Source organism: Vidua chalybeata, chromosome 3 (assembly GCF_026979565.1).
Source record: "Vidua chalybeata isolate OUT-0048 chromosome 3, bVidCha1 merged haplotype, whole genome shotgun sequence".
In the NCBI taxonomy this organism is placed as follows: domain Eukaryota; kingdom Metazoa; phylum Chordata; class Aves; order Passeriformes; family Viduidae; genus Vidua; species Vidua chalybeata.
Window position 1 is genome coordinate 41855470 of NC_071532.1, and position 18948 is coordinate 41874417.

General features: G+C 44.0%; 1 protein-coding gene across 2 annotated transcripts in view; it reads right to left on the minus strand.

Moving 5' to 3' along the window:
• Positions 1 to 13791: 13791 nt before the first annotated feature.
• Positions 13792 to 18948, minus strand: part of PGBD5 (piggyBac transposable element derived 5) — a 60898-nt gene continuing 55741 nt past the window's right edge. For both annotated transcript variants that reach the window (XM_053938368.1, XM_053938369.1), the window contains 2 exons: positions 16485 to 16590; positions 13792 to 15006 (listed from right to left, as the gene is read on the minus strand). In XM_053938368.1, the coding sequence (XP_053794343.1) occupies positions 14811 to 15006; positions 16485 to 16590 (302 nt within the window). In that variant the 3' untranslated portion in view covers positions 13792 to 14810. The remainder of the gene's footprint in view (positions 15007 to 16484; positions 16591 to 18948) is intronic.

An 18948-nucleotide genomic window follows, 5' to 3' on the forward strand; every position in this document is an offset into this window, starting at 1 on the left:
TGAAGAAAACAAGTTATATGGAGTTCTGAAAGCATGCCATGGGATTCACAATTAGCCTGGATGCAAAGGTCTTTGTGTTGCATTTGAATTTTGACCTTCGTTAGTAGTGCCTGGGGAAAGGTTTGTAAGAGCTTCTGGATATCCTCACCTAGCACAAAGGAGGTCCTGGTTCTAGGTGGGGCACCCTGGGCTCCATTATTAGAGAAATTATGACAAAAAGGGCAGGTGGCTTTTACCCCTGGGAGTACCTGCACTGTGGGATTGGTTGGAACCAGCCCTGCTGTTTTGGCTCGTGCTAGTACTATGGTACTTCTGTGAAACACTTTGTATGGATTAAACACTTCCTGGTAGTGAAGCTGAAGATGTGCCCAGCCTGTGTGGAGCAGAGCTGAGCCTGGCAGGAGGGAGCAATGCCCTTGTAGCAATGACCATTGGATGACTTTCCGGGAAGGGAAGGGAAGGGAAGGGAAGGGAAGGGAAGGGAAGGGAAGGGAAGGGAAGGGAAGGGAAGGGAAGGGAAGGGAAGGGAAGGGAAGGGAAGGGAAGGGAAGGGAAGGGAAGGGAAGGGAAGGGAAGGGAAGGGAAGGGAAGGGAAGGGAAGGGAAGGGAAGGGAAGGGAAGGGAAGGGAAGGGAAGGGAAGGGGAGGGGAGGGGAGGGGAGGGGAGGGGAGGGGAGGAAAGGAAAGGAAAGGGGAAAGGAAAGGAAAGGAAAGGAAAAGGAAAGGAAAGGAAAGGAAAGGAAAGGAAAGGAAAGGAAAGGAAAGGAAAGGAAAGGAAAGGAAAGGAAAGGAAAGGAAAGGAAGCATTCACTTATATAGATTTGGCTAAATAAAAAGTCATTTCACGGGGGACACAAAGGATGAGCCAAAATCTATGTGAGTGGAAGGTGACCCTTTAGCTTGCTTGCTTCAATTCTGGCTTTGCCTGAATTCTTGTATTGGAGGAGGCGCTGAGTCAGCCTGGCTCCCTGTGCCTCCACAGGCAAGAGCAGGAGTAGTCACAAGCAGTGTTACTGCTCCTGTTGTTGAAATCTGTTATTGTGCTGGTGCTCTCTGGTGGAGCAGGGAAGGTTACCTGCCCCTCACAGGAAAGATATAGGGTGGGGGGAAGTTGTGCATACAAAAGAGGCAGTCTGAGCCCAAGGTATTCCCAGAGAAAATGCTTGTCTGTGCAGGATGGTTATTTGTGTGTCCATCTATGCATCCCACCCCACTGCTGTTTTATCTGTGGGAAATGTCCTTCCCTTTCCCAGCAGATGGACTTGGCTTCCCTTGTGAGTAGGATCAGAGTCCTGTTGGCAGCTCTGCTTTCTTTGACTGGGTGCCCTGGAGCATGAATTTCCTTAGAAAAGCCAGAGATGGCAGCAAGACAAGTTTTCTGCCAGTTCCCTTGTTCCAGTTTGCTCCTTTTGGCAGAGCAGGATTTGACTTTCTTTCTTGCTATTATTACGGGCTGTGAAGAACAGCTCTTAAATTAGCCCCAAGGAGGTGGAAAGGTAGAGGAATTGCTGTGGGGAGTTTGGTCTGACACATGTAAGAAGCACAAGCTCTACCTGATTCGACTGATGAACCCTGTCATATGCACAGCCCTCTCCCCAGTTTGTTTTTTGTTGTTTTAATTCACTTTTGGCAGCCATGCCAACTTTTGGCAGCCTGCGCCTTTTCCCAACCACTGCTACAATGTTACAGTAAAGTTCTTTGGCCACAGCTTGGCTTGGGAGGCTTGGGTCCATCCAAGGAGCCTTCTGTGAAAGTCAAAGCCTGTGTGAAGGTGCCTAAATATCCTCCAATAGTGACCTTTTATCCCTCTTTCCTAAAACACTCCTGACTCCATCTTCTTCCCACTGCTTTGAGCAGCTCAGAGTCGACAACTCTGCTGTTCTTTCCACTTCTTCAGGACACTCGTGCACTGTGTGGCCAGAGATGCTCCTGCTGGAAGGGCAGAGTGGGGCTCTTCAGCCATCCAATGTGGATGTGCACCCATGGGGATACAGATCTGGCATGTGTGACACTGGCCCTGTCACCAGAGCCTCTGAAGGCTATCCCTCTCTAGGGGAGATTTCTCATCAGCCCCAGGGACTGTGAAGCAGTTGTACTGCTACAGCTTGAGGGGATGGACACCCTGGAGCACCTAAGCTGGTGGGGAGGGGAGGGAAGGCAGCACACAAACCGTGTCAGTGCCCTGCAGGATCCTTGGGCAAAAGAGGATTTAGGTCACCTGCCTAGGGAGCAGTTTGTGCTCTGCTGACTGCCTCTATCACACAGGCCTGAAGTGCTGGCAGGAGAGAAGGGCAACTTTTGAACCTCAAGTATAAATTCCCTTGACTTCAGATAAAGTGTTATGGTTTGCTTTCAGTGGGGGAAGGGAGCCTTGCAACCACCCATTTTTACAGAAATCTGCTCTAAGCAGGTGGAGCTGCTCATACATTCCTGGGTGCTTCAGCCTTTGCATAGAGCCCCAGAGAACAGCAGCCACATCAAATCTCATCCACTGTGGATTTTCATTATCCACATGAAAAACTGGGTTAAGGTACCTCAGGCAAAAAGAAATCCTGCAGGCAACTGCAAGGCTGTCATTGCTAGAGAGGCTCTGTCAGCTGGGAAAGGGCACTGCTTTCGTGCAACAATGAACCTCACTGTGTTATAAATAGCTCCTTGTTGTTCAGAAAGAAACAGAGGAAATTCTTTCTCACTCCCTTTCTGTTGCATTTTCTCCTTTCAGGTAGCAAAAAAGCCATTTGGTTATTTGCAGCACAGAAGCAGAGCTGGTTGGGACCAGGGGCCATAAAACCAACGAGACAACAGGTAGGGTGAGCACATGGGGAGAAGAGTAGGGTCTGGCATGTCTGGTGCTTAAACCTGATGCACAGGCATGAGGCAGGGTCCCACCCACAGGGATGCAAGACAGCATTTCCAGCTCCCTGGGGTTTGAGCTGTGGCAGGCCAGCTCCCTTGCAGCCTGGTTGTGTTTGGCATCTGCTCTGCCTTGCTCAGAGGGAGCCTGGTCATCAGCCCTGCAGGCTGCTGTATGGGGAAGCAATCAGGGAGAGTCCCTCCCAGTGCCTGCAAGCTGTTCATGACCCGTGATTTACCACTGGACCGTTGAACCACAACTCTATATTGAAATTTGGTGGTGATGCTACTGGAAAAATCATGAGAAACAGATCATATAGGCTGGCCTGTGGGAAAAAGTTCCTGAATTGGTTTTGCTTCTCACACATGAGCAACAGAAAGCTGTTGCTGGCAGCCACTGAGTCCACTTGAATGTCTATGCTTGGTGTGTGTTTGTGTGTACTTGGCCCAGTCCAGAGGAACTTTTTTTTTTTTTTTATTCAAAAAATCAGCTTCTAAAATTACTGTAGTGCACCATGCATTGAAATTTGCTGCTGTCATCTCAGGCAAGAGAATGCTGCTGTGTATGGGTGATTGGCTTAAATTGTCTATGGCCGGTTTGTTGCACTGGCCAAGAAAGGGCCACAGATGTTTAACAGCTGGTCTGAGTCCTACTGAAGTACCTTTCAGATTCTCCAGGGTCACCTCAAGCTCTTGGCTGCAGTAACAGGTTTTCTTCATTAAACATGCAAGTATTTTTTCTATTTGAGTAAGTTTATTAAACCTGACTTGCAGTATTTAATAGCACTACTTGCTCACCCTGGCTGCAAACTGTGGGTGATCATCCGTGACCAATTTCATAAATACTTGACATTACCTGGTGTCTGAAAAGACAAACTGTGGAACTCTGCAGTGGCACTTTGCAAATTGCTTTACTGAACAGAGCAATGCTCTACCTGTTCAATATTAATTACAGGACAGGAGTGAAAAAAAAAATGTGATTATCTGAACTCAGCAACACTATGCTGATGTTATGCCAAGCTACTCGTTGGGATGCCTCTCTTGTACCCAGTATCAGAAGTAGCTGTAGGTTTTAGGTGGTGGTGAGTTGTTGGGCACAGTAATGGAGAGGACTGAAAAAAGATGAATTGCGATGTCAAGGAGAAGAGCAGCACAAATACTCTGGAGGAACACCAGCAGGTACAGAATTACATTTTTCTTTGCAAGTGTTGGTTGGGGCCTTTCCTCTGTGGCTAGATGCAAATACAATTGCTTATGCTTGGAGACCAACTTTTCCAGTGCATATGTCCAAGATATAAACTGTGGCTATTAATTCATGTGTTTGTCTTTATCTCCAACAGTTTCAATCTGAAAAGCTGGGATACTGATAGACTAGTAGGCAATGAACTTTTCCAGTTCAAATCCTGAGAGTGATTTGCAATTTATTCTGGCATGGCTTCCTGCAGATGCTAGTATTATTCATAGCAAATAAATGTCTCTCTCCTCCCTGCTTTCCCTCAAACCTTTCCATTTTTTGGGGATTATTATTTGGCATCATTTTAGCTGACTGTTTCTAAATTTTGTGTGTGTCCAGGAGAGATGGGAGAGGCTTGCTGTGCTGTTTCCTCAAAGGGTTTGAGATGATCTTGCCATCTTAAATCCTGCCTTGTTGCCCCTGGGGAGTCTGAATCTGGCAGGAGGAATGTCTAACATTTCTTTTAAGGTTACAGTCCAGCCCTGAGCCATAGAAGTAGAAAAAGGAGCTTATTTTGGCTTGTTGTACCTCAGTGTGTTCTCACTGCAGTTGGTACCAGCTGCCTCCAGGCCAGTGCAGGGCTGCGCTGTGGGAGGTGAGTCCCTCTACTCAGGGGAGCTGATTCTCATCCACGTTTGTGGATTGCCAATTCCCTGTGAATTTCAGAACCTCCATTGCTGCTGCTCTTGCTTCTTTGATGAAGGAGGACAGACAGCAGATTCCCAGGCAAAACCTGTGACAAGAAATATCATCTGCAAAAAAAGCCCTGGTAAAATACATTAATCCCATGCCAGTATCGCTGGTGCAGGTGTTCCTGAGGAATCCTGCCCAAGTTCTCACCTGGGGAAGTGGGAATATCAGAGAAGCGAGAGAGGCTTCTGGCTTCTCAATTCCCATCACCTTTTGTGTATTGATTTTTTAAACTGTCATTCCCAAAGACAAAACTGTGACTGTGCTGTAATCTAAGGAAACTGCTGCAAGGAGACTGTCTCTGAAGAGAGAGGAGATGGCTTTGCTTTGCAGGGGTCTGATGAGATGCCAGTCATTACTGCCTGTAAAGTGCTTTTCCAAATCTCAGGTGAGGGTGCTTTAGGAGAATCTGCGCTTTGACTTGGTGACAGCTGGGGGTGTCCTTCTCTGCAGTGTCTATTAGGTGGCAGTTTTATTCTCTCTGTTCCTCTCTGGAGACAGAGGGACAAGTGGGATAGGATATTGGAAAAAACTGCAAAAGGGCATGTTAAGTTTGGCTTAATTAATAAACACTGTGTTGTTGGAATTAATGCAAATTCTCCCGAGAATAATTTCACAGGAGATTGAGTTACTGCAAGCCCTGACCTGATCTGAATGGATGGCAATGTTGTAAATGATAGCGCCAAGGTAAGGTGTGTGTCTGGGCAATTGGATCCTGGGTTTCATAATTTCATAAATTAAATTCCTTCTTTTATTCAACTAGTGTGTTAAAGATTACTTGCATTGCTTATTGTACCTCTGATGGTGTGGCCTGATCACACACAGCATTAGCTCTGGTCATGGCACATCCAGGGAACAAAGTGCTGTGCTGCTGGGGGCGGCTCTCCAGCCATGACAGGGAACAAGGAGAAATCCTCATTTGGTTTATGGCACAACTGCACATCTCATCTGGTGTGTAGCTGGTCTCGCTGCAGGGGCTTGTAATCCTCTCCTTAGGTCCCTCCTGCTGTGTGTGCCTAGGGAGCGATATAGGAGGCACCCATGCGTGGCTGTTCCTGTCCTGGGGAAACCCTGCCCTGAGCCAGGGTGTGGTCATGCCGATCCATGACCCTGATGAAGTATCTACACACTTTCAGCCTCTGCACTACTTTGGGATGAGCCAGCCTCCACTCTGAGCTGCAGGCATGCACAGTGGTTTGATTGCTTCTTGAGTGTGGATATGGCGTCTCACAGCAGAAACTTGTGAGTTCCTCCCCTGCTGCTCAGCAGTGACTGCTGTGGTGCAAAAAAACACACAGCAAAGGAAAAAAGGAGTCCTGTTCCTTGTGTGAAGGGGCCAGACTGTCTTTCAAACCAGCATTAAGGGCTGTCAATGCAGCTACTTACATGTTGAAAAGGTTTCTGAGATCCTAGCTGTGTTGAACAGCCAGAATCTCTTGCCCCTCTTTTTGTGATACTAACCAACTTCAGAAAAATAGTCTCCTAGGGACTGGTTCCATAAAGACATCAAATAGGTCAAAGGGCTTGTTGCTGGTTGCTTCTGTTAATGTTTTGTTTTCCCTGGAATTCTGGCTTTTTCTTAGCACAACTTAGGTGCAAACTAAATTCCTTCATGTGGAAAACACAAGATGCTATGAAGAAACACCCTGAGCAAATCAGACATGGCAGCCCAACAGATCCTGGCCAGAGGTCAGTGTTGAGCCAAATTCACAAACCTGGAATGCTGGGCAGCCCCATCCCAGTGGAGCCTTTGCAGCCATGGGGAAAATGAGTGACACAGCCCAAGGCATGGGGGACATCTTTATTGTGGCTGTTGGCAAAGACCGACTGTGGCCCCACTCCTGTGTTCTCCTGTAAGGTTTCTGCTACCTTGTGGAATAAGGTTTATACCAGGTCCTAGCAATTGGCTGACTTGGAGCTGTGAAACAGCAGCCATCTGCAGATCACACGTGTCTGGATTTGCCAGCAAACACCACTCATTTGGCATGCAGGTCATGGGTTTGGTTTGTTATGTACCACTGGTGGTACAGACAATGCTTGCCAGGAAGAGCCAGAGCAGCAAGGACAAAGGGCTGGTTCTGTTCAGCAGAGATATTTGAGAGCTGAGACAGCTCTCCCTGTCCTTGTGTCCACCCTACTCTGCCCTGAGGTGACTGGGAAGCATTGCTTGTTAGGGTCAGGATGGCACGGTGGTGGGGACAGTGGTTCCCTGTCCTATGCCTGTATGCAGGTTACACGGAAAGGCTTTTTCAAGTCAATTCTTTCTAAAGAAAATGCCTTTCTCCCCAATGGCTGGATAGAGATGGAAGGTTTATGATTCTGATGGTCTTAGGGTGTGAACCTGTAAGTTATCTTGCAGTATATTCTCTACATCCTTTCACTTAGGCACCCAGAGCATGACCAAACATCTTCCGCACATATTTCAGAAAAGAACAAGACAGGAAAAGCAACGGGTAATATATCTGACTGTATTTCAAAGTTGTTGATTGTAAACAAACTTTGTTGAAGAAATAAAATCACATGACAAGATATCAGAGTGATACTATAAATCAATTTTGTTATTGTTGCCACACTTCACATTTTTGGAACTCGGAATTCAGCTTATGGTGTACAAAATTTGTAAAAATTTATTGCAAGCGTGCCTTTGTGTAGAACAGAACTGATGTCACCAAAGTAGTTCCTTGTCCCACGTAGAAACACAGTTGTGTGTCTCTTACTGTGAAGAGGTCACACGCCTGCATTTCCTGAAAGACTTGGCCGTCATAAAATTGGTCTGAGAAGATTTTTAAAAAGGAAAAAAAAAGTGATTTGCAGTGTATATTTTACCTCTGTAATTTATGCTTTCAACAGAAATCTTTAGAATTATAAAGAATATGGAACTTTGCAACAGAACCGCAGTTGCTGATGGTGTGAGCACAGCCCAGTGGTCTTGAAAGCACTCAGCCAGCTAAGGCCCATCTTCGCAATTGGAACTGTCACTGCATTTGATGGAATGTAAGTTGCACGCATTGAAAAATAAATGAAAACAAAATGTCAGTGGAGAGACTCCTTCTCCGGAATCCCCATTGTTCCTGTTTCTACTGTGGTACTTCCACAGTCTGTAGCTTCCATGCTGTGCTGACATGCAGCAGTGCTGTGACTCCAAGGCTGATGACTACTGAACATGTATAGCCTAAGGAAAGGCATGGAGTGAGGCCAGGGATGTAGCTAAAGCAGGGTTTGTGTTACTCAATCAGCTGTGCAGACTGGTTATGTTAAACATCAGCCTTTTCTTTTAATTCAAAGGCAGCAGGAGAGGGGGGTATACATGCTGGAATTATGAGAGAAGGGATCACCTGGCTTGTCTCCCTCCATGTGTTCATCCTCTGAACTTTTCTCTGCCTTCTCAAACCCACTGTTGCCCTTGAGCTCCTCCTTGTGTCAGACCATGTTGATTAGCCACACCTTCACAGGATCAGATTAATCACTGGCATAAACCTGAGTTTTGTTATCTCTGATATCACCCCCAGACCATGGGATCAAGCTATTTTTTTATTTCAGTTCTGAAATGCCAGGCAAATATTTGGTTTATATCTAGAAGAAAAATCCAGGTTGCAAAATAAGTCAGAGAGACCTGCAAACTGTTTTCCATCAAATGAGCAACTATGTTTTCCAGAGACATGCAAATTGTTCAGCAGTCACATTTTGCAAATGCCTTGACACAGATTATTTGAGAACAAGACCACAAAGTTACTTTGACACAAGTGGGTTGGGGTTCTGGACAGCTGAACCTAGTGCACTGCGCTTTGCTTTTAAATTTCTAGGCTTTTTCCGGAACTAGTGGAAATAGGTCAAAATGCTCTGAAGGCCAGAGCACACTGTAAATACTTGAAGTGTGAAAGCATTTTCCAGAGTGTTTATTTTAGAGAGAGTTTCAAGGGCTGGGAGCAAACTGCATAGGCCTGGAATTTTCCCTTTCCTAGAAAAACTTCTGAGACCAGCTTGACTATAAAGTCTGCTTGTCCAAGGAGCTTGGACTGCAAATTGTGATCTTGTGTCTCCCCAGCTTTTTTTTCCAGTCAGGTCCTGCACATCATGGTGCTACAGCACAGCATGACAGTCCTCTCCCGCTGGGTTCCACCCAGGGCCCCCAGGCATCCAAGGTTGTTCAGGTACAGCAAATGATGCTTTCCTGGCTAAGGTTTTCACACTACACATCACGTGGACCACCCTGACATCCAATACAAGCAATTACTACTTGGAAAGAGTGATACAAAATGGTTTTACCACTTAAGGCCTTTTAGTGATACCTAACAGCTGTTCACCAAACCCATCAGAGTGAAAGGGCTTCAAAAACAAAGCAAAACACAAAGAAAATCCCCAGACCCTGTCAAAGGTGTCTCTATGACAGCAATGCAGAGCTGAGGAATATTACAGCCATGCCAGTTGGAGCAGTGGGTGTGGTGCTGCTGAAACCTCTTTGGGGTCCATCCAAATCTGCTGGGACAGCACTAATGGGGCAAAGCAGATGCCACCTTCACAGTGATTGCAATCAGAACAGCCTGCAGAAATAATACCCTGTTTCATCTGAGATCTGCAAAATAGCAGAAAGGAACAGCAAAACAATGCTACAGAACTAAACTGAAGGGCCAACTCTGTGATGTCAACTCTTCCAGACTGACTAAGAACTGCAGGATGCTTTGGATGTGTTCTAAATGCAAGAAATGAGGAAGAAAAGGAAAGTGTGGGGCAGGAAGCTTCTCCAGGGCTAGATTTCCAGAGAGACAAAGCTGTCACTCAGAAGAAGAGGAAGAGATCCTTTTACAAAGCACAGCTGGTCTCAACTGTTTGCCAACAGTGAAGTGATGATACAGAAGTGCTTCTAGTTCATGATGCTTCTGGAAACAAAGGTAAGTTTAGGAAGAATTGCAACAACAATGACTATATATCAAGTAGCACTGATGGCAAGCTTGCTTTTGAGTAGATGACGTGATGTGTTGGTGCAAGTATCCTAGTTAACAGCAGGCCAAATATATACCTGTTTTGAGCTTAGAGTTCCTTGCCCTTGTGAAACTGTGATCAGGCCTTCAACACTTCAATGTTTTTCTCAGCCAGACTGAGATGAGCTTGTTTTACAAACAACCAATCTTACAGCCAAGCGTGAAGGAAGTGTCATGGCAAACTCCGTAACAGAGGTGGATGGAAGACTTAATATTCCATCTAAGCCTCAGTGCATTTTCTTAACTCAGTAATTATTTGTCTGAATTTCACACTGTTTACTGGACTATTGCAGAGCTTCAGATTTTCCATATATCTCTTCTCAGTTCCTCTAGGCTTGTTGGGCTTCTATGTTTTACCAAATTTTCTCTTACCTTTAGTGCAATTTGGTTTTAACTCGTGCCAGCCTGTATGAAGGAACCTGTGCTAAGTCCCACAGCCCTTACTTAGGGGGAAATGGTATTTGGCATACTTTCATTTCTAGTTAGGAAAAGTGCTTTTGAACAAGAACCAAGTCACTGAAAACATAGAACACAGCCTTAATCAGCAGGAGTGCAAACTCCACTTTACACTTTCATGACCCCCCTTATCTGTGCTGTGCCTTGGTGTCTGGTAGGAAAGGAAAAGCTTTGATAAGCTAATGATGTCTCACGAGTGCTGAGGTTGTTACAGCACTTTGCAATTCTTGCTTGCAAAGTACCAGAGATGCACAGAATTATCAGAGCAGCATAATCTCCCAATCCCTGCCTTGTCAGTGGAATCAGCTCTTCCACAGTAAGGCAAGGGGAGTAAGGCATGGAAGAATGAGATACTGGAGACTTCTTTCACTACTCACTAGCTCAAGACAGACTTCTAAATAACTGTTAGAAAGAAAGTAACATCTTCAGGAAAAAAAAAAAAGGCCACAGAAATATATCTGGAGGTAAAGAACAGGAATGCTGGTTTTGAGTTGCTAAATTCAATTTTCTCTAGAATAGAAACAGAGAATGGAGATGAGATTTCTTTAAATTGTGCCCTATTGCCAAGTGTACAGATGGACTGAAGTAAAAAGTGGTAGAATTCCTGCAAGCTCTTGAAGCATTTTTCAATGGAGACAACAGTGGAAACCACTTCCCAGTGGCTTCTAAGCTTTGACAAGTGTGGTATTACACACTGGGAGAAGAAATGTTTTCCAAGAATGGATCATGGCACGACAGACATTTCCTGAAAGTACTCTGCATAGAAGGTGGTAGGTATGTCTTACTGATGGTCTCAGTTCTTTGAAACAAAATTTGCATACCATGAACAAGTAATTATCAGTTTTTAGAAGTACACATCAGTGAAAATTCAATTCAGCAGGAGAGAAAGGAGATGTGCTGTGCTCCCTTCACTACTTCAGTGTTGAACTTCTTTTTTTTTTCCCTGAAAAAAGTTCAGAGACATTCCTCTGTGACTTGGTTGGCATTTTGACTGCATTTTACCTACTTACTCAGTTCTCTTACCCAGATTGTATTAAGGCTACAAACAACCCAAATTATAATTTCACAAGCTATTGCACAATTAGACACACACGCCTATAACAAGCATCCTTGCACTACTTTGAGACTTTTTTCCCCTCTTTAATTAGGGAGAAGCTTGAACATTACAAGCAGGTGGAGAACCAAATCTGAGTAAGCCAGTTTGTAGTAAAAGAAATAATTCTGCATAGGCTGAGCTGCAGTTGACAAACTTTAAAAATTTAAAAATTATCCTATATCTTCCTTAATTAGTTTTCCTCGGTTGTAGTGACAGAAAAAATGCAAGATGCTTTTTCAACAAGGAGAAATTTTAACTTTCCCCAACCCTATCCATTTCCAGTCAATAAAAGGAAAAGATGAGGGGGAAGAGTCATCTGTAGACATGGACTACATTTTGGTGGCTTTTGCTTGTTGGCTTCAAGAGCCAAAATTCAGGCATTTTGTACGTACAAATATATATAAATATTTTTGCTTACTTATGGAATGTTTGTACATGATAAGAACAGCAGTTCCAAATGATGAGGGATGTTTAAGGCTAAGAAAATGAAATTCATTGGAAAGCTATAATTTTGTTTTCATTTTTCTCCTTTACAAAGGAGACTAAAGCATCTTCCCTGTCAGCCACTGCGTAATCCCCTGTCAACACCAATTCTAGGGAAAACTACTCAGGACCCAGTCCCTGAGGCAAAAAGCTAGGAGCTCATGATTGAGCTCAAGTAATCTGCATAATTAACTGCATACATTGGTGAAAAATTAAATATTTCAAGGCCTCAGGCCTACAGTCATTCAAAAAAAGAAAAGGCATTTTCTGTATGGGATGGCCTAGATCTAGGTCTTTAAGCATACATAGTTATATAACAATTGGCCAAGGGCTCCAGATTTATCCCAGGGGCCTACAGTGTAGCTGGAGAGTGGTCTGCCTACTCCTCAGAAATGCCAAGTGGCTCCAAGGTGGTCTTGGAATGTCTGCAGGGGGCATGGGTATCCTGCATATAGCCCAGTATGGCATGGGAGTGTAAGGAAGCTGGAGTTTTCATTCAAGCCATCCCATCAGTAAAGTTCCAGCCAAATTTTTCCTTACTGCCCCAGTTTCAACTACCATTTAAATTTATGGGATATAATGAGCTGGTAGCTATACTTCCTGATCCAATATAGGCTGGCATTGTCTGAAACAGGGAGCAATAAGAAAACTCTGTGAAATTTCCTGAAAAAAAAGAAAACTGTAGGTTTATATTGCTGAACATTCATTTTTCATTCTTCAGGCTAGCTGCTATCTCCTTTTGAATTCTTACAAGACTGACAAGAACCAGCTATCAAACACAGTCTGAAGAGGGGTGGTCTCAGTTCTCTGCAGGGTCAAGAAATTTTGAACTATTCTTGGGTTCCTGTGCAGCTTGGCATTGTCAAGGGCTAGAGTGGTACAAACTCACCCCCTTCTTTTGTAGTTAGGAGGCCTCAGTGCACAAAGTTTTGTCCTTTCTCCCATGTTTCCTGGGTGGAAACCTTGTGGACTGAGAAGTGAAAAGGATGCTTAGGAATCCTGCTGCTGTTCATTGTGCAGCTGGCAGGCAGAGCAGGATGTGTGGGACAGGCTCCAGGCTGTAGCACACGCAGAACCACCATGGAGTTGGCCATCCCCTTCTCTACTTGCAACCTGGTGAGATCTGCCTCTAGGTCTATGCCAAACAGTAAGACTTTGGTGGAAAAAGAAAGGTGTCAGTGCAAGGATACTCCATGGGCTAGTCATTCATTTACTAACCCCTGCTGGATTCTTCCTCTGTTATTATTTACATGCTATGCATTTTCATGTCACAGAATGATAAAATCTGAAGAGTTTCCAAATTTATGTTGGCTACCCTCTATTGTCTCTTGTCAGATAGATACATGTAACCTCATAAGATTTACACTGGTAAATCAATCATTCACTCCATTCCTCTTGAATAAACTTGAGTCATTCTTTGGGTGTAAACTTTTCAGGCTTGGGGTCCTCTAATCAACATGGTTTCCTGCCCTGTAAGTTAATGCAATTCTGTTTGTGCCCATCACTGCTAACCTTCAGAATACAGAGTTTTTTGATGACTGAGTTGTGGACTGAAATCAATAAAGTGTAGAGGGCAGGGTACTTTTCCTCAGTATTGATTCCCTCATTTCAATCATACCTGTCTCTCTTGACATTATTTTCTGAACCTCCAGTGGCTTTCAGATTCCACGAGCACCAAAATATGGCCTTGACCACCAGCTCACAATGATGCTTGCCCTCTACAGTGTCACTCAAAACAGAAGAACTCTTCAGGCCTGCTCTGTTTTAGCAAGGTTTAAGGTTGGTTGCAACTGGACTTCTTTCCTTTTCTAAGACACAATGCTATGTTATTTTACTAAACATGTAATCTGCTTAATTACAAGTACTGTGACAAGCCCTGAACTTTACCAAAAAGAATTCCTACAGAACACCCCACAGTGATAATGGGAAACACTTGGCTATTAGTGACTTTTTTCCTGCTAACTGTGTGCCAAACAAAATTCTAAAGTGGACCAAAAAGGTCTTGACAGTTACTAAAGAAAAAGCAAGACATTATTGTTCTTAAAACTTTAACAGTCCATTACATTAGCTTTTAAAGCAACATTTAAGATACAGTGGAAATCAAGAAAAAATATAGGTAATATATTTTGATTTCTCACCTGTACACTGACCATGGCAGTTAAGATGTGAGGCAGTATTACTTACTGGTTTACTCACTGTTAATTACAGTAATTACCAGTAATTAATACTTATTAATACTTAATCACTTTGTGTAAAAAAACGCTTCATTATGGTTAAAAAAGAAAATCAGTGTAGTGTATTTGTCATTTTAAATTCACTAATGTACTTGGTTTCTCCTAATTTTCCTGTGTTCCAACTGGGATCAAATTGTCTTATGTAACATTAAAAAAACAAAGGGGGAAAAAAAAACACAGAAAGAAGAAATCATGACTGGTCCTCTGTTCCTGGCTGCCTGCCTGCGAAGGTGGTGTTTGTCAAGATGCCTGCTGCAAGGTTCCTGCGCTGGGCTGCTCCGCCTGTCCCAACGGAGGACAGCAGCGACGCCTCATGGGACGTGGAATGGCAGCTGTGCTCAGCCACAGCCCTCGGTGCCGCCTCACAGGGCTTGTCCCGGAATTTAGTAACTCCAAGGAAGGTGTAGAGTTTCCTGTAATGCCTATCTAGGACTGCTGAGCTCTGCCAGCTTCTGACAAGCTCTTGGCCCAAGAGGAACTTTACAAGGTGACCCTGTTCAACAAATAGCATTGAAATGATGGCTAATTTAAGTCTATTTTCGGTATACAGATTCCCACAGGGCATTCACATATGCAATTTTGTGTCAGCTTTTCCAGTGGCACTTTCTGCACGAGATGTTTACATCCAGCTGATACTAGGAACAAAGTTTGCACCTCTCTAGTGGCATCACTTGGCATTTCTGGATGACAGCACTGGTGGTGTCACAAGTTCCTTGCTTTGCCGCTCCAGGTGTGGCATCTTCTGCTTTCCCTCCAGCCCCTGCCTACGCCACTAAGAGCAAAGCATCAATGGGTGGGTGAGGTGTCCTCCAAGCCCAGAAGCTCCTTTACAAGTCTTTCACCAAACTGTGCACGGCTGTACCTTGTCACATGGTAGGCCTCTGACATTTTGTAGAGGATGTAGGCATTATTTATAGCGATGCTGATGGCAAACCAGAACACTTGTTGCCAGGTCTTGTTTGGTTTGTGAGAAATGAAATACCTAAAAGTCAAGAAAGGAGGGAAGAACATTGTTGAGCCAAACAATTGCAGCTGGGATGCAAGAAATCACCCCAGACAAAGATCCTGCAGTCCCAAAGGAGAAGCAGACATGGGACTTAATGCCTGGTTCAAGTATTATTTAAAGAAATTTTGTACAATATATTTGACAGATGTTAACATCAAATTTGCACAATTTTGGACATTTCTGGTAGTATGTAAAAGAGCAGACCTCCTTGCTCTCAGAAGCAAACTTCTGCAATAATCTCACCTCTGTATCAGTCCATGTAAGTAAGAATACTGATAAACATTCCTTGAGCTCACCCATGACAAATATCCTTGTGATAGGAGATGTAGGTCTAAATCCGTTCAATTTGTAACTAAAAAAGTAAGCCTCAGTCACATTACATTACAGTTTTGGGAAGCTTACTGATGCTTCTCCTCAGGTTTATTGTGAGCAAAGGATGATTGCTGCTGCTGTCAACAGTAGGTGGGAGGATGTGGGGTTAGAGCGAGAGTGTACACTGCTGGTAGGTGGACCACAAGGTAGAACTAGAGAGGACTGACATCTTTATATTTAGGTTCTGACTAATTCTAGGACTGCCAGAATATTCTCTCTTCGGTCATAAGATTTCCTATTCTCCCATTTTCCTACTTTCATTTTTTAGTAACCATTTAAATGTACTACCCCAGCTTTTTTCCGCATTGATTTCCTCAGACCAGATCCCAACATCATTTTCCAGCGACCACCTCCTCCTCTTTCATATATTCTACTGAATTCTTGCTGCCTTGCCCAGAACTGGCTTGAAAAATCTGTGCTGCTTTTTCTCTCTTGTCAGTTTCTAGTTCTTGAAATCTTCTGTACCTCATTGCTATTCCCACAGCCAAGCTTCACTACTGCTATTCTTACTCCCTGCTGTTCCTCCTTGCTACATTAAGAGCTAACACTGAGGACACCAACTGGAATTCAGGACCCAAAAGTTCTACATTCTGCTCTCTCATCATGTAGGTCAGCTTTACATGTAGAACTGAATGTCTTTTTTTCTTCTGGCTCCAGGTGACGCAAATATCACCAGGACAGATTATCAACTAAACATCATATACTGCTAGAGGTGGAGAGCTGAACTAGCTTGAGAGACTTGTGGGGCTGGTAGAGCCTTGTTGAATTGTCTATCAGTCTGCTGGCTCATCCTCCCATCACTTCTTAAAAGTAATTTATAACATGCAAAGGACCTGTGTCTCAAAATTTCTTTTTTTTTTGTCTGATGGGTGGGTAGATAGAGCCAAACCAATACCAGCAATGCAGTTCTTGCTTTGTGCAGAGCCAGCATCTGATCTTTGATTTAAACAGAAGTTCTGTCAGAGACTCAGTGAAAGCAGCATTGGGCCCTCAGATGCAGCTCAACATGAACAATTCAAACCTTGCAGCAAAAGAGAAGGTGTGAAAAAAGTACACACAAACATGCACATCTTCTTACTTACTTGCTGTATTTATCATCATATTTGCAGATATAGCTAAGGTGAGCAGCAAAGGCTTCAACTGCCAGTGGGCATGGAATTTCTCCACTTTTCCTCTTAATTATAACTCCTGCATCAATTAGAAACATAACAGTTTTAAATTGACATCGTAATTCTAGCAATTTAAAAATATGTTTTCTATATATGGCTTATAAAATAAACATTATTGATAGTTTTCCACCTAAAGCTGGAAAATTATCTGTAACAGAGATGCTAACTTGATTTCTTTTCCCACAGGTAGTACATTGAACAAGTGGAAGGGGAAGAAGAGGGTCATTTTTCAGTTGGAAATGAAAAGGTGTTAGACACAAACATCTTTACCATATATTCAAAGGAACCCAGACATTCCTGTAGTCCCACAGTAGCACCCTACAGACAGTATTAGTCTCTCCTTTTTTGGGCCACAAGAAATTGTGGTCACCTCTAGAGCAGTGACTTGCTGTTATATGCTTTGAATTCTGGAGGTCCCAAATTAGTCCCTTGAAATTAAATCCTTTGCTTATCTCCACCCATGGGGGCTAAGGGCAACATCACCTTCTCTTCCCTGGTTGCCAATTGACAAAGAGAAGAAAATACAGTAAGAAGGAGCCAACTGGCTGATCTCAGTGCAGACAGAAGTGAAGCTGGTGGGTGATTGCAGTCTCTCAGAAATGAAAAGCAGCCTGATTCCTGCTGTGGGGAGCCAGAGCTCAGAAGTACCCATAGGTTGCGCACTGGAGCTGAGCACACATTTTTCTGCCTGCAAGTGCTGCTTCCTGTCCTGCCTGGTCAGCTGGCTTGATAATTCAGCTCAACATGGGGGATGGCCATCCTGCCTACTGCAGAAATCTGTGGAAAGTCAACAGGCATCACCCTGCAGCCTTCTACCAACCATTCGTTGCACATACAGGTGCTAGAGCACCTGTTACTAAATGCGCCCCATTCCTTCATGTGGTCTATCTTTCACCTGGCCTTATCCAACACTACAGCAGTATTTGTAAGTCCAATGTCCTCCTAAGAAACTCTCCTAGCTCTTTTCTGATGTACTGCTCCCAGAGAAAGCTCCCCATAGGAAGAAAGGGTGGGTAAAACAAACTTAGAGCATAAGAGTCTGTTCCCTAACTTTTGACCTTATGCCCCCACATGTTTCAATTGTGGGCTTTCCAGGGTATGGAGCACCACTTACTCCATGGCTATGGCACACTGCCCAGGGAGGCTCCCTTCTCTCAAGTACAACACCATTTTCTCCAGGTCTAGAGAAGCACAGGCTTGGTCGCATCCTTTCTTAGCATCATTTCAGTACAGGTACAATCCTCAGCTTTCTCATTTCTCAAGCTTTCAAGAAAATTTTCTTCACCTTCCTTCTGCCAACTCTTTTACAATCAACCCTTAAATGCTACTCACGTTTTGATTACAGACTTCACCGTTTCATTCCTCCACCTGGAAGTCTCATTCCATCCATTATCTCTGTCAAGCCCCCTGTGCTGTCCTAGCTGGCAGGCTCTATTTTGAAGCTAGTATGCCACATACTAAATGTCATGTTACAGCTGAGCCATGCAGAAATTTATTTGGGGTGTTTAAAGTCTGATTTTTCAAGAGTCCAAAATTATATTACCTCTGAATTGTTCAATACACTCTCCTTTCACCTCTGCCTCCTCAAACTGGGTGTAAATGTAGCCCAAGGAGTGGCGGTAAAAACCAATCAAACAAAAAAAAAAAATTCTTCATTACATTCATGTAATTATTATAGTGTGGTTTTGATTCTTTTAATGAGTCCTACACATATCTGGCCAGCATGAGGTAAAAAGAACTGATACACCACCAGCCTGCTGCAGTAGTGCTGCAAAATCACTTGCTATCTCATCAGGGCAAGTCAGGGAAGGTTAAGTATGTTCCTGGTATAATTATTATACAAAAAAAAAAAATTACCTTCTTTCTCCTCTTGCTCTCTTCTCTTTCTTTCCCTTCTCTTCCTTTGGAGAATTTGTATTTCCTTTGTGATTTACTTTGTATTCATAATCTTTAAAGGAATGCATTGCGGTGGCAGAACCGTATACTCCCTATCACTTTCTATTATATTTCCCATAACATTCCCCTGTTTTGAGTCTATAAATAGCTTTATAGGCATACTATTTTCACCCCTTCCTAGGCTTGTTTTGTAGCCATAGCCCACCTTCCCAGGGAAGACAACTGCCAGAGCTGGGTCATTCCTAGCTGCAGGTATCTGTGGCACGTGGTCCTGAACCAGCTGACTCATTGACACATCCAATGAACCATTCCCCGTCCTGGTCCTCCCCCAGCACCGCTGTGTTCCCATTCCTGGCAGCACTCCAGGGAACACACCACCTGCACAGCAGCCACAGCCTGCCTTTGCTTCCATGCTGGAAAGGGCACTGACTGCCAGCCTCCATCCTGTCACAATAGAAAGGCATTACCTTTTGGGTTTGGC